The sequence below is a fragment of the Falco rusticolus genome, chromosome 11 (assembly GCF_015220075.1).
Source record: "Falco rusticolus isolate bFalRus1 chromosome 11, bFalRus1.pri, whole genome shotgun sequence".
NCBI lineage: Eukaryota > Metazoa > Chordata > Aves > Falconiformes > Falconidae > Falco > Falco rusticolus.
Window position 1 is genome coordinate 15,337,624 of NC_051197.1, and position 15,451 is coordinate 15,353,074.

Consider the following 15,451-nt stretch of genomic DNA (forward strand, 5'->3'; position numbering starts at 1 on the left):
AAGCTGCTATTTAGATTGTAAAAATGCCATTGAAAACTGTTAAAAAGTTCTGACTGTAATTGGCAGAGAGGTATTAGCTGTTCTAAAAGAAGTATATGTGTACCGTTGGCCCTTATGCTGTAACCTCTTTATCATTTATCTTCTTGTATTAATGTCACTGAATTATTAATTCATGAGCAGGGTTGGATAGGGTGAAGGCACTATTTAAATGTGTGGCACATGTATCCTTATCGCTGGAGACATGAAAAGAGTCATTTTGTGTTATCTATAAAATGGAAAGGACATTTAAAATTTCATTTATGGTAATCCACTTCACTTCCCAGTAAAACACCTAGATTATTGCTACTATGATATAATGTTCTTATTAAAATTTTGTAATCTTTCCACTCTGTTTGCTTATAAATATTGTTGATAGACAAATGTAGGCTTACTTTATTTTTCTTTTTAGTTGCAGATACAGTTCGTGAACTGCAGCAGAACATATGAAGAGCAGGTTTTTTAATACAAAATAAAAGCCATTAAGTGTATGTAATTGTGAAAGGGGAAATATATTATTTAAAATCGGAGCATAGCCTAAATAACGAAAAATACAATTTTTTTCCAAAGTAGCAGTGTCATTGTCACATTGAGCTACCAAGACTTACATTATTTAAAAGAACTGTAAATGAGTGACGCAGAGATCTTCGTATGCCTGATGAAACCACAGAATATCAGAGGTCATGTTGCTGTTAAAATATGTGTTAAAAATGGATCTTAAATTTCATCTATATGGATGCTTTAAAAATGGTTTAAATATGGTGCTATATGGATGATTTAAAAAAAATTAAAGTATATGGGAAATACAATGTATTCAGTCACTCCAAAAGAGTAAACTCTTTTATTCATTGAATACTTTAAAAAGTATTAGTTCTTTCTTAAAATTCTTTGAAACAAGCAATTTAGGGATACTTTGTCCTCAGGTGCTCACTGTGGCTGGTGTGGCAGTGCTGGAGCTAACCCATATTCCATTTTGTTTAATAGTTAGAAAATAACACTTCACAATTCCCTTTTCACAGTGCATGGAAAAGGCCCTTACTGTTTCTACAATACATTTTTGTTTTTCTTGTTTTGTCTTTCCCCCCCCACCCAAGGAAGAGAAAAATACTGTGTAGGATGCTAGGGAGAAGAGCTTTAAACAATGGTGCGTGCAAGTAGAAGGAGCCTTTCTTTTGAATTACAATTTAGAGCTCTTTTTGTTCATAACTTCTCCAGATGTAATCGTTATCTTTTTCCGACTTAGCCTTTTTACAAAAGGAATAAAAAATGAACTGAAATACTTTTATATTTTTCTATTATAGTTTGAATAAATAAGAAAGCCCACAGTTCACGCCAGTTACAGGAGCGGTACAGCTCTGATGAATGACTGGTAGTCATTCAGCTGCCTTGCACAGTTAAGGGTAGCCAGCTGAATGTTCATCGCTTATTAAAATGTACAAGAAAATACTCTTGACTATAGTTGCACCATTAGATGCCTAGGCAACTCGTACGTCTTTGCAGAGCCCATCACCCTGTAACAGAAGTGAGTTCTGTGTTTTGTTGCAGAGTCAGGCCCTTTCTGAATAGATACTGAAGATTTATTTGCCATATTTATTGCATATGTTTTGCACGTTCTTGGTGACATGCGAGCAATAGTTACATGATTTGGCCATGTATCTGTGGGCAGGTGCGAGGAAGAGAGTTAGTGCTGTCTGTGCAGTACTGTCATGTATGGCTTCTCACCCTTGAGTTCCTGTTTTCACCATGAATATGTGCATGAGAAAAGGCAGTTACAAGGGAAAAAACCCAAAATCTTCATGATATTTGAGTTTTCAGCCTTCTACTTTTAAGTGCTACTGGTATGTAAAATTGGTGAACCTGAAAGATATGGCTTCTGTCAATGTGTGCTGCTTATTTGTACTTAATATACATACAGAACTCCTCCAAAGGGTTAAGTAAGTTCATTGAAGTTTCTACCTGTAAGTCATACTTGCCTGGAGAATCTCTTGTATGCTTAGAAAGTAGTTAAGGACTATTCTTAGTTGATTATTCTTCCAAAGGTGACATATCTGAGGGTCTCCATCATGCCTTCCCTTCTTTTGTTGTCAAAATGATGAATTTTGATGTTGTTTATGGCCATGTGGGCTGGCAGTGCACAGCACTTCTTGGGTTTCTCTGCAAGACATGATCCACTACCTTCTAAATAACTAGATGGTTGGTGAATGGTTTGGAAAGTAAAGCTTTACGGCATTACTCTTAGGCATTTGTTTGTTGTTGTTAATTTTTAGTGGAACTAAAATGTGGTCTTCTGAAGCTCCTGACTGTCAGGCTGCTTATAAGAAAATCCTGTTCTCTGATCACTGTAATATTTATTAATTGTGCTTCAGGGAAAAAGAAACTTCTTGAAAGTAGAAAAAAATGCTTAAGCACAACATGTTTTAAAATGTAATTAAAGGCATGCACTATTGATATGGTCTTTCATAAAATGCATTATTGTGAAGCTATTGTAAATTTTAATACTTAAGGTTACAATGGAAGAATAGGTATTTCAAAATATATTTCTCCTGCTGTCTCTGTATTTAGTCACAGGTTTTTCACATTTCTTTGCACACTCATCTGATCTATTTTATCCTAGATTACCTCATTGCTCCCAAGAAATCCCTTTTGGTAATATTGATAACCTAATATGTGACAGATTTTGGTCATTATTATTTCATTTAGTGGTCATATGTATAGACCAAGAGGGAATCTGAATATTGATTCACTGAATGGCTAGTAACAATGATTTATGAGTCAAGGATTCAGTGCAGTGAGCCAAACACAGCAGAGATTACATCTTATGTGCCGCCATTGATTTTGTTTCATATTTCACTGCACAATGATTAGGCCATGGTCTCACAGATGTTAACATCAGAACCATATTCTTCTCTAAGCAAAAGATATGCAACAAATTATACCCAGTGCATTGTGTGTATGTTCCTCCTGCTTCTGCTTTTAAAAAAAATATAAATATTTTCCAGTTACTTTTTAAAGAATTGGTATTTCTCTGGTAACAACAAAGGGTTTTGATACGATTTTTAAAAATAATCAAAAGTGACTTTGCTGCCCACACAAGCTATGTCATTTATATTGAATGTAGACCACACAGACCAATCTCAAATAGAGCTGATAGAAAATGGGATGCTTTAAGGCAGATGCTAAAACAGCACCTTCATGAATCTTTCTGATAATATGCTTTGGCACATGCCTAGAAAACAAGTCTCCAGTGCAGTAGTTTCCAGGGGTTTCATGCTACCAAACTGGGGTTTCTGCATGAAAAGCAGATGCCAAGGCTGCAGCACAGCCATCCCCGACCGTGGCTTCATTGAAGATCCAATGTATTAGGGCTGTACAGCCCCCATTAACCCCGTTACAGCATGGGTACAAGTGCTGTAAATGCATACATAAAAATCTGGGGGTTTTCTACCCTTGTCTGTAACTTGATTTTGTTTTGAAAGTTAGTACATCACGGTTTTTGGCTGGTGGCTCTGTGTTGGTCTGGTGAAGTTGTCTTACTTCAGTGTGTCAGCTGTGAAAGGCATACCATACTAGAATCATAGTGGTTTCAGTTGAAAGCAACCTTAAAGATCACCTAATTCCAAGCCCCCTGCCCTGGGCAGGGACACCTTCCACCAGACCAGGCTGCTCCAAGCCCCATCCAGCCTGGCCTTGAGCACTGCCAGGGATGGGGCAGCCACAGCTTCTCTGGGCAACCTATGCCAGTGCCTCACCACCCTCACAGGAAAGAATTTCTTCCGAATATCTAAGGTAAATGCCCACTTCCAGTTCCTATCACTTCACGCCCTTGCAAAAAGTCCCTCTCCAGCTTTCCTGCAGGCCCCCGTTAAGCACTGGGAGGCTGCTATAAGGTCTCCCCAGAGCTGAGCTGCTCCAGCCTGAAGGGCCCCAGCTCTCTTGGCCTGTCTTCACAGCAGAGGTGCTCCAGCCCTCTGATCACCTTTGTGACCTCCTCTGGGCTCGCCCCAACAGGCCCATGTCCTCCTTATGCTGGGGGCCCCAGAGCTGAGCGCAGCACTTGACATCTGAGTTCCCTGCTCAAGCCCAGCGGTAGCAGCCACGAAGCAGACGGGGTGCGCTGAAATCCTGGCAGTCAGCTAGAGAAGCACCACGCTGCTGCACAGGTACGGGCATGTCTGACCACAGTCCCAGGATTTAGTTCTGGTTGTTTTGTTTTTCGGTCTACTTCCACTTCAAACAAGTTCTTGGCTGTGAAAAACACTGGATAGGAGGAGAAAAAAAAGAGATCAGCTAAGTGGCAGAACAGCTTTGAGAAATATGGGCCTTTGCAAAGCCTTGTCAAGGCTGTCAACAAACAGTTTACTGTCTTACAAGACTGCAGTGTCTTTGGTTGATGTTAGTCTAGTGATTTTTTTTTTTTTTTTTTCTTCCAAGGGAAAGGAATGATCTCTTCTAATACAAATAGATTATTTTGAGGATTTCTCTTCTTTGAGAAGTCTGAAAAGCCTTTGAATTTTCTCAGCTGTTACGATTGCTTCTTCTGATTTGTCATATGGTTCTCAGTGTTTTTTATAGCTATTCATTATTTTCTTGTTTATTTTTGATGTTCGTATAATCTGTCCTATGTAGGTTTGAAAATGAGAGCTATTTGTTTTGTAGTTTAATGAAGGGAATGGCAGACAGCCTCAGACTGTGCCTCTGGTGTCCAGAGTGATCAGCATATTTAACATGCTCAGCGTGACACTAAGATATTAGCTGATAACAGTTGTAATTGACTTACAGCCTCTCTTTCCCTACCCACTTTGTTGGATGCTGGGGATTTATCTTTGAGACCCCAGGAAGATGTAGCGCACAGAGGGCAGAAGTGTTAGAGGGGTTTTACCTGCTCTGTTGGAGCGGAGGTGGTCTGATGTAGTGGCACGGTGTCGATCCGGGTGAAATGCAGGGAATTCGCAATGAGGACTGAGTGACAACTCCCCCCACCCCCGTTGGTTCTGAGCATTTAGCAAACGCAAAAAGAAATTCAGACTTGGCAAAAGGAGAGTGCCTGGAGCCAAAAAAAGCCATTCTTATTAGCGTTAGCAAAGGTTTACTTTGCTGGCTTATTGAATGAAAACTCCCTAGAGTGTCCAGGCTTTATCCTGTGTTAACAAGAAGGGGCAAAGCTGGCTTGTCAGGAATGGACTGCCGTGTAAGATGTCTGTAAAACACCAGAGTGAGGCCAAGCCGAACTGGAGTGCTGATGAGAAAAGAAAATCTTCGTCTTTTCCTCTCAAATCCTATTTATTTTCTCTGTGAATGATTGCGGTAGACCACTGGGCTGCTGTGGACTGGTGAACTGAATTGTGATGTTGCACTGTTAAAACAGTGTCAGTGAACTGTTCGGTGCCATGCCTTGCATAGGTGGGTCTGGCATTTTGAATGATCTGCTGCACTAAGGAGCTGGGAACCTGGGCTGGGCTGGGCTGGGCGTTCCTGTGGCCATTCTCTATTGGGGGTTCACATTCACTGCACACCGTTTCAGGTGTTCCTCAGACGTGAGTATGTCACTTCAGAGCACAATGCAGCTGAATGTATTGAAGTAATTCTTTTTGTTGCAAGATTGGATGACCTTGGTCAAGTCTTGTTCTTACTGTATTATTCCCCTCTCTGGTACTATATTCCTTCCGTGCGACTTGGGAAGAGATGTTTTGGGTTAGAAATTTGTGTTCAAGGTGACAGTTAATAGGGACTGTTGAATACAGAATTGAAGGTAAGACTCTGATACATTTTAAGCATTGAATTGCTTTTAATGGAAAACAAGCTTTTGTTAACCAGTTTTAGACAGAGCAGAGTAGGCTTTCCTTTCTTCTTGCAATATGCAACTTGGTTTAATTGGAACAGATGAGGCATTGATTTTTTACCATAGGTAGTAGAAGGATGATAACTAAGTCAGCATGGGGTCTTGCTTGTCTTCAGTTTTTCTTGTAAAATCTTTTAACTTTGCAGATTTCCTAGGATATGGTGCTGTTACATTAATAACTTCGCATTAGTGCTAGTCAGTTTTTGGATAACTATATTGAAGGATTAGGAATAACTCAAATGCATCTGAAGAGATGTTCAATGTTGAAAACTAGAGCTGGGTCTTATTGCAGGTACATATAAAACTGTAGCTGTTGGATCATAGTATTAGTCTCATTCTAGTATTTTACTAATGTGGCTTAGTTTTACTAATCACACGGCACTAATTAAATTCTTATGTTACAGATTATGGGAAGTTTAACTTCATTCTTTTTTTAAATTGGGAGAGCCTCATGATGGGAAAGCACGTGGACACATGATTTCTCTGGAGACTAAATAGTCTATTATATTGTATGAATATATACCTACTCACCCTTGCCTCTTCTTCCCCCTGCTTTCCTCTGCAGAGCGTCTCAGATATTACAGAATTACTTAGTTTCATAAACTGGGTTATGAAAGGCAGTGGGGGTGCTGCATATGTGGCAAGATAGGTCATACAGGATTTATAAGAAGGACTGACTGGGTCATGCTGGTTCCTCGGTGCGTCTGAGCTATGCAGCTATGACTGATGTTCCTTACCTCTCTCTGCCTCATCACTGTAAAGCTAGTGTAAATTTTATTTCTGTAGTAGGGATGCTAAAGCTTGACCAATGTCGCAGGTGCTTTGTGGTGGTGTTCCTAAGATGATTCGGAAAATTTAGCATCATATTGTAAAAAATATAGTTATTAATTCAGTGTTAGTCTGAAAGACTTTCAGCTAAAGAAAAACATCCTTGCTTAGCTGGAAAGATCTCTGCATTCCCCTCTGTCTTAATCACCTGGAAAGCTGGATGGAACAGGAGGAAAAAGGCAGCTCTTGAGCATGCTGTGTCGGTTGCCCGGAAGCTCTTAAAAGACCCTTTTTTGGCTTTTGAAAATAAAACCTTGGGAAGGTTAAACAGTAGAGTCAGGACGTGGCAGTCTTTTAGAGGTCTTTCTCTTCAAAGATGAAAGTATATCAAGGAGCATGCTTGGAGCAGCTTTCTCTTATCTCTGGGGTGCTCTTGAGCAATGTTGCGGGGAGAGGGATGGCCAACAGTGGCATGTATTCTGCAGCGCTTGTGTTTCCTCTGTAAGAAGTTTCAGAAGTACAGAAGAACAAGGAAGCAAGGCAGGGGCACTAAGATATTTAGAACTTGGAGCACAGCTTATGAATACGGTATGAAGAGAGAGAGGCCCAATGCCTTTGCAGTGTACGGGTTTGAACATTAACATTTCCATTACTGATCTAGTCATCTTTAACAGCAAATGGGCAAAGAAACTTAACAAGGTGAACTGCTCTGTTTCCAGCGGAGGGCTGGCTTTTTTTTTTTCTATGGGAGACTGCAGTATGGCCCAGAGGTAGGGATTTAAGTTACAACTGAGTTTTTTCTGGGCAGCTTTTATTGTGCTCTGAAATTCAAGCAACCTTTTGCTCTAGGGAGTTTCTGCCTGCCCCACCCACAAGCCCAAGCAGTCAGTGATCCAGAGAAAAAGTTTATTAAGGTCTGAGGGGAAGTAAGTTATTTGTGCAGGACAGCTGCTCACCATGGTCTCCTTTTTCTGTTTACAAAGAAGTAACTTAACACAGTTTTTCCTGGTCTTACTTGTTTAGTTTGGGCTTTGTTGTTGTTGTGAGATGCCACTGACAGTCTCCGTATCGCTGATGGATGGATGGTCAGAAGGACGTGGCTGACAGCAGTGTCTGTGGCCCGAGTGTTCTCTGGCTCCAGCTCATGTCTGGGTACCTTTTTCAGCATTAGCTTTTGTCACACTGATGATTAGTTGGTTCAGAACTGCACTGTTCTTTTACTTGGAGCCACACAGAGTTTCGTAAATATGTAGGTTGCATTAAAAATTGTTCACTGTGAAGCTGTTCATTTTTATTTGAAAGAAAAGAAGCAAAGCCAAACCCTGTTGCATTAGTTTTCAAACATTGCTTAATGTTTTCTTGCTTTTTTAGAAAAAACATGTTACTGATAATCTGGTATGGGCTGGTTAGTTTATTTTGAATTCTTTTTGCAGCAGCACACTGAGTTAAATTCTGAGTCTGTAGGCTATGACAATAGAGAGAACAATATATTGCACAAAGCACTTAAATTTGTTCTTAAATTGTTTTGCATTTATTGTTGAATAGTTTCTGCTGGTTTTAGTATCACAAAAGCATCAACATTCTTTCAGAAACTGTTTTTTTATTAAAATAGTTAAAATAAATCCATTTACAAGGTCAGGAACTCTTACCGAATTTAAAAGAAAAAAAAAAGTCTCTGCCATAAAGCTTGTAACTGTTTCCTAGAGACACATTGGGTACTGCAAGTGGTGCTTGATTATTGCTTTTGTTTTTAACAAAACCCTTCCCCCCTACCTCCAATTAAAAAAAAAGCCCAAAAGGAAGCGATGAATTTAAGCATGATAAAGCACAGGTACGTCGCTATCCACTTGAAGGTGAAGGAAGATGTCTCAAAATCCGGGTGTGCAGTGATATGTTATGGAAATAATGATAAAACTTGAGTCTCAGGAAGTCAAAATCTTCTGGACAGACTGGGAGCAATCAGAAGGCTGACTTAATTTCCCTTTTAGCCATTATTGTTCCTCATCTATTCTCTTGGATTATTCTGATTGCTTACTGAAATTATGCTGATTAGTCTGTAGTGTCTGTGAAATAGTTTTATGATTTTTCCTTTGGGTGCTACAGGTAAAAAATTAATCCAAGCTTGTCCCAAGCTTTTAGCTGAACTATCTCCAGGTTTTTTTTTTTTTTTTTTTTGATATATCATGGTGGCAATTTTTCCTTCTTTACTCGGCAGGAGCTCCTTTGCAATTGTAATTTCTCCTGAATGCAGTGCATCCTTTGTGAATTTTTAGATTTATTTTTTTTTTTTTAGTTGCAAAACTCTTATCAGCCCAGTGTGAAAGATCTAGTGATAAAATATGACTGTCTCTTCATAACTGCTTCTGGCTTGTCCTGTAGCAGCTGGTGTATCACCACCTAAATTGAGGGCACATCTTTTACCCCTAGGCACATGGGTCTGTGCCAGGGAGAGCCGTGCTCTGGCTGTCCTGCACTGAAGCACTGTGTTTGCTGTTGCATGCCCTTTGTTGAAATATGTGCGGATAAAAGCGCCTGTGATTGAAGAGCACCTGCCTGTAGCTGGAAATTGGGAAAAGGGTTTGTTTTTATGTATAAATAAACATAAAATCAGTCAGCCTCAGATGTCGGTTCTCTTTCATTTCCCCGTGTGAGAAATCACAAACACGCTTGTGTTGTGTGCGCTACACTGAAATGGCATCACTCCTCTTAAAGAGGAGCCAAGTAAAGAAGCCTACTTGGCTATTTAATAATCTCCTGCCACAGTCACATTACCTTTATTGAGAGCCAGAGAAATTGTTCCATAATGTTTTCTGTTAATTCCCATCTTTCTCTCCTTGGGGAAAAAAGTGAGTGTCAGTCTTGTTGCTGTCTGTGTGCTCAGGGAACAAACTTATAATTGATTAATATTAACAGTGACTAATACAAAAGTTACACATTCTACTTCTGAAAATGATCTACAGTTCACAGAATTTCTTTGTCTGGCATTTTGTGCTCTTCAGCATTTCTAGTTCTCCTTGTCAAATGGGTAAATGTATTTTTAAAGCTCTCAACATGCTCCAGTACTCGTAAGGGTCATAAGTGGCCCTTGGATCCTGCCACTTAAATGTGTACATAGTCATTGTTATGTTTTTAAAGTAATGTTAATTTCAGCTATCTCAGAAATACTTCCACACAGTTCTGTCTGTTGGTCTTGGAGAGACCAAGCCAACGTGGCACCAGACTCAGCTCTCTGGATCTGTAATTGCTGCAATGAGAGTCATTCTTCCAGAGTTGTTCACACATCTGTAATATCTAGAGCCAGCTTTGTAGTTAAAAATAATTTGGGTTTGTATGGATGTTAATTTTTCTCTGTCTCCCCAAACTCTTAATAGTAGGGGCTGAAGCATGATCTGGCCTCAAACAGTGAGATGTAGAAGAGGATGTATGTAGTTACTCAGTTGTCTGGTGAAAGAATGAAGTCATTAGCAAAAGGGAGCACTCTGCTGTTGAATCTTCTATCACAGCTACTGCACTCTATCACTGTAATTACATTTTTCAAATGCAAATGATAGCTTTAAGAATTCTTCCTTTGGTACATCGTTTACTGGAGCAGTGCAATTCATATTTCTCAGTCTGGGACAAATCTCGTCAGAGGCTAAGGACAGGCGAGTCTCATCCATTGTCTGAAGGTGTTTATTGGGTAGAAATATGGCAAACTGTAGAGTCATATGAAGAGGATTTCTCACCAAGCAGAGTATTATGCAAAGTTGCTGTTAACGCTTCTCTTCAGAGGAGTGACCTACACGTAGCAAAAGGGAACGCCAGAGCCGTGGCAGGGAGGAGACCTGCAGAGCCCTACTGTTAAGTGGTGTTGCTCTGTTGTTCTTAGCCACTCCATGTTTTGAATCCCTAAGAGATAAGGCAGTGCCCTAGATTTAATTTTGTTGTTCTTTGAGGTAGAGAAATGCAGGTTGTGTCAGATTTGGGGAGTGGGAAGAGCTTAGCCTAGTCATCTGCAAATCCAGTGCCTTATATTCAGAGAGAATGTTATCTTCCCCCACCCACCCAATGTGTTTTAGTGCAAGTACGTCACTAACATTCATACTTCCAACTTTAACACGTATCATTATTTGGCATTCTGTTTAATGATCACTGACCTTGCGTGATTACATCCCACAAACCTGCCAAATTCCCAGCTACAGTACAGGTGTACTGTCAGTTTTTATTAAAAATGTCTGTCTTCATGTCAAGTAAAATTTGGTATTCCAAATTATTGGTGTTCAGCTATTGATGGATTTTTTTTTTTTCTCCTTTTCTTCCAAACCCTCTGCTTCTCCAGGTATGAAGATGAATAATGCAGACCGCTGGTTTCGATGATGCTGGGCTTTTATAACTGGATTCATTAAGGAATACAAAGAAAATTCTTACAGGGATCAATAATGGTGTCTTCTGGCTGCAGAATGCGAAGTTTCTGGTTTCTGCTCATTATCAGCTTCCTGCAGTGTACTGAAGGTAAGCTGTAGTTTATTTTTTTTTTTACTTGAGTTTGCAGATGTGATGAATGGTCTGTACAGTTAATTTCTGTTAGATGATTTGAACTTTTAGGATGTTAAACTAGAAGTATCTGTAGTGTGTTCTGGGTTTAATTTCTAAGAATCAAATTGTCTCTTTTAGAATGAAAAAAGAAAATACATTTTTTGGTTTTGATATAGTGTGGTATGTTGAAACTGAGATGCAGTGTTCAGGCAACTGAAGTGACATTGTTAATATCCTTGATCGGTAGGTGCCTTGTTTTTGGACTTTCCCTGTTAATTCGTTTTTCGGTTCTCATTGTGCAGCCATTTATCAACAATGTATAGATATGTTAAATGTGATATAAAATAACTAAAAAGTGGAAATGAAATACCCGTTTTACTTTTGTAATTTGGCTGGCTGAAAATAAAATGGAAAACACTTCATTAAGATTAGAACTATGCAAGATAAATTTCAGGAAATAAAAATCTAAGTGCATACAGAAATAGCATCTACTTAAAAATATTTTTGCTTTTTTAAAAAAATGGGGAAAATGCTTCATTGCTATCAAATGTGGTGTTTAAAATAGCTCTTAAATTGAAGAGATGAGGAAGGAAAAAGCTTTTTTAAAAAAGTATCCTCTATCTCATTTTCTTCATAAACTTTATTTCATCCCTTTAGTCTGTCTCCCCAGCTGTTCTTGTGGCCCTTTTAATAGACAGAGAAACACCAATGAATGATCAGGAAAACATGGTTTATGAATTTTTAATTACAATTATTTGTATAGAACTTGAGGTTGTTCCTGGGTGTAATCATTTTGATTGACTAGATTGCAGGTGAAAAGAGTGGTTGAGTAATAAAATAGCATCTCCATGCCTTATTACATTATTCAGTAGTCAGTATATAATACATAGGCTTCTTTGGTGCATCTGTGGTGTGATCACACCATCTTTTAAAGCAGATCCATACCTTACCCTGTTAAAATTCTTTGAATTTTAAGGCTAAATTTTCAGAGATACTTCAGGAAAGCTGCTCTGCCTCCCCCTCTCTTCTTTCTGAAATCTATACAAACATAAAGGATCTAGTCCCCAAAAATGGCAAACCCCAAGATTAAAAATTTAAATATTGTATACAGTCTTCCACATTCACCATGTAATTTCCTAAGCATTTATTCTAGACTAACACAGCTCGGGTCTTGTGTCGTAATGATAGACAAGCTTTACTGAAATAGGGTGTTCATATCTATGTGTGAACGTACACATGTACCAGGGAGTGAGTCCTAGGCGTCTTCGTGGAGGTTTCTGAATGTGGGGAAGTCTCATTTCACTTAAATAGCATTCACAGTCAGTTTTTCCTCCCTGCCCTCTTTCTTCTTAAATATTGCCAGAATATATTAGAAAACTGGCATTTCCCACAGCACACTGCTGATCTTGGATGGTTTCATCACTGGTGGGGTTTCTGGTTTGCTAGCTGCTGTACTGACTGCTCTCTTGGTGTCTGTTGAGTCAGTGGACTTGTGTAAAATCTCACTTTTATAGGAAAGTAAGTGCCAACAGCTGGGAGGCAAAATGCTTTTCAGCCTCTTTTCACAGGTAAGGAAGGTAAATGTGTATTAGGAGAATAGGATTATAAATCTTAGAACTGGCTGGTTAGGTAATCACTTCTGTTAATTATAAATGCACTTACATTGCAAAAGTGGTTGCACTCCTCGAAACCAACGGTATAGGAAGTAGAGGCATCTGTTTATGTATTTTCTGAAGTTTTAAAATACTAAGGATTTTATTTGTTATTGCAGTTGTTTCAAATCCTTATGTCTAGTACATTTTACAAAGATTCACGTACTTGCAGTTTCATGCTATGTGGTGGTTGAAAATATTTGAAAACAGAAAGGAAAAGCAAACAAACAACTCTTGGTTACAGTAGCAAACAGCATGCTGCAAAGAGTGTTTTATCTGCTGAGTTTGGAAAGGAAAAAGTCAACTGAGAACTTCTGCAGATTGAATTTTTGCCATTTCAGAAAGCTAATTTTCATTGTCATCTGTAATATTTCAAGTTCATTTTGTTCTGTCCCTGTTTTTTTTTGCTTTTAGTAGCCAGTAGCAATCTTTTGATGCTTCAGTTGTGAATTTACTTTTTAAAAGTCTATACAAGAGCTGCTTTTTCAGCTAAAAGAAACAGGGAAGGAAATTGGGAGCAGATATCAGAATCGTACCAAATTAATTGTAAATTCTTAAAATAAATGAAATACTGTGTCTGTGTATACTGGAAATGAATATTAATATAGAGTTGGCTTCCAGCCACAGAAGCAAAATGAATACCGCATTATTACACTTTCTCACAAGATTACATTGCCTTCTGCTTCAGTAATAAGAGATGCCAAGTGTAACGTGCTTTAGTAGCACTTCATGCCTGGAAGTATGAACATGAACAAAGGTTAAAATAAGAGCAACTAACTTTTGCTAGAAATAAAAAAAATATCTTTAATTCTCTCACTTGCAGCTTAGGGGTTTTTCTAGAAATCTTATGTATATATGCAGGTTGTTGTAGTTGGTGGGGGAGAGGAAACGTGGCTGAATTCCCTACTGTTCTATTTTAATGTTTCTGTGCAATTAGATGGGACGGGGGGAAGATCCTGGATGTGGACAAGTGAATCGTTTGTTCACATAATGAAACATTTTCCAATCAAGATAAAGACTTTGTTACTTTCACAGTGCCTTAACTTTAACTCAGCAGGGAACTAGCAAGCAGGCACAGTTATATGAAGGCTGCAATTTTCTTTTAGTGTCAGCTATCCAAACAGGGATCGTATCTTCAGTTAAGAAGGTCTTGGTTTAGCCTTTTTTTTTTTTTCCTGGCTAGTGCAGTCCAGGTAGGGTTGTCTTTGAAGCAGTCCACTTGTTCAGGTAGAAGGAACCTGGAACAGATGAGTGCTAGCAGCTGGAGGGGAAAGCTGCACCGAGTTATATACACTGCTGGTATATTGATCAACAACAGGTCAATATTGTTGTGTAGAGAGCTGAAAAACATCATTGCTACCATCATCAGCAAGCATTGCAGCCTTAAATAAAGAAAAGATGAAAGGCAGGAAAAAGGAATGAAAAGCTAAAGTTAAAAGCTTGAATATGAATGTCATTTCCGAAGGTATCTTCTGTCACTTTTTCTAACATACTCTACTATAGGTATGTCTTTAAAACTACAGTTTTATTAGAAAAGACAGACTGAAAGAACTACCTTGGGAAGTAGTTTGAGTTGGAGTTACAGAGGTAGCTGTGCGCAGCCTGGCCTCGTGCTGTGGCTGATGGCCTGGGGGAGACGGGAGCTCCCGCTGGCGCAGTGTCCGTCCCCATCCCTCTCCCCGTCCCTGTTCCATGCCACCCTGGCTCTACGGTCTGGCAAAAGGAGGGTGCTCGTATTCCTGTGGGTTCCATGCAGTTGAGCCCCGCACCTTTACTTACCTGTTTCCTACAAACTGTAGGAAATGAATTACTTCTGACACCATCTTTTTTTTTTTTTTTTTCTTTTCCCTTCCTAATTAGGTGAAATCATCCATCAAGTTAAAAATTATCTGAGAAAATACAGAAAGTCAGAGAGTGAGATCACACATGCCTTGTTTCCATAGCAAAGCAGAGTAAAAAGCTTATTATACATATTATTGGTTTCTCTTCCAGCAAGTTAAGACAGATAGACTAATATGCATATGAAAAAAAGATGTCAGAGCTAAACATTCTGATTAAGATTGGTTTCTGGACTGTACAAGTTTAGATATTTTAAGTTTTTATCTTGCTTACAAAGTCCACCTTTTTGACTAGCTTTAGATGCCTTTTGTTCTTATTGTCTACTACTGCTTGAGAAGCACAAGTGCTTGGGAAGCACTGAAATAATTTTAGTTGCTTGCATTTTATTTTAATCAGGTTTTAATATAATTTTATTCATTTTATTATGAATTATTATCTAGACTTTGTCCAAAGAAGAAGCATCATGCTGTCATTATCTATTCTGTTTTCCTAAATGGCATTCATGTTTTTTAAGAAATCCATCCTGTCTTTGCCTCTGAATGTACATTTTACTTAACGTTATGCCAAGAAATACATGTTCTTGTAAATTCCGATTGTGCCAGCCAAGGAGCTGAGTGTTAAATTGGAAGCAGTTGTAAGTGTATATCCAATGTTAGTGCATTTACTGAAGAAGTCATATTAAATACAGACAATATACACTGGGCCACTACAAAGGTATTTGATATTTTAGTGTATTGCTTCAGGTCTTCAGCCTCCTGTCAAGCCACCCAGACTTAGAACATCTAAGACATACAGCACAGGT

General features: G+C 38.8%; 1 protein-coding gene across 21 annotated transcripts in view; it reads left to right on the forward strand.

Moving 5' to 3' along the window:
* The window catches only part of ADGRL2 (adhesion G protein-coupled receptor L2), a 179,634-nt gene that overhangs the window by 40,900 nt on the left and 123,283 nt on the right, over positions 1–15,451 (forward strand). For all 21 annotated transcript variants that reach the window (XM_037404631.1, XM_037404647.1, XM_037404648.1 and 18 more), the window contains exon 2: positions 10,962–11,134. In XM_037404631.1, coding sequence (XP_037260528.1) covers positions 11,062–11,134 — 73 coding nt within the window. In that variant the 5' untranslated portion in view covers positions 10,962–11,061. The remainder of the gene's footprint in view (positions 1–10,961; positions 11,135–15,451) is intronic.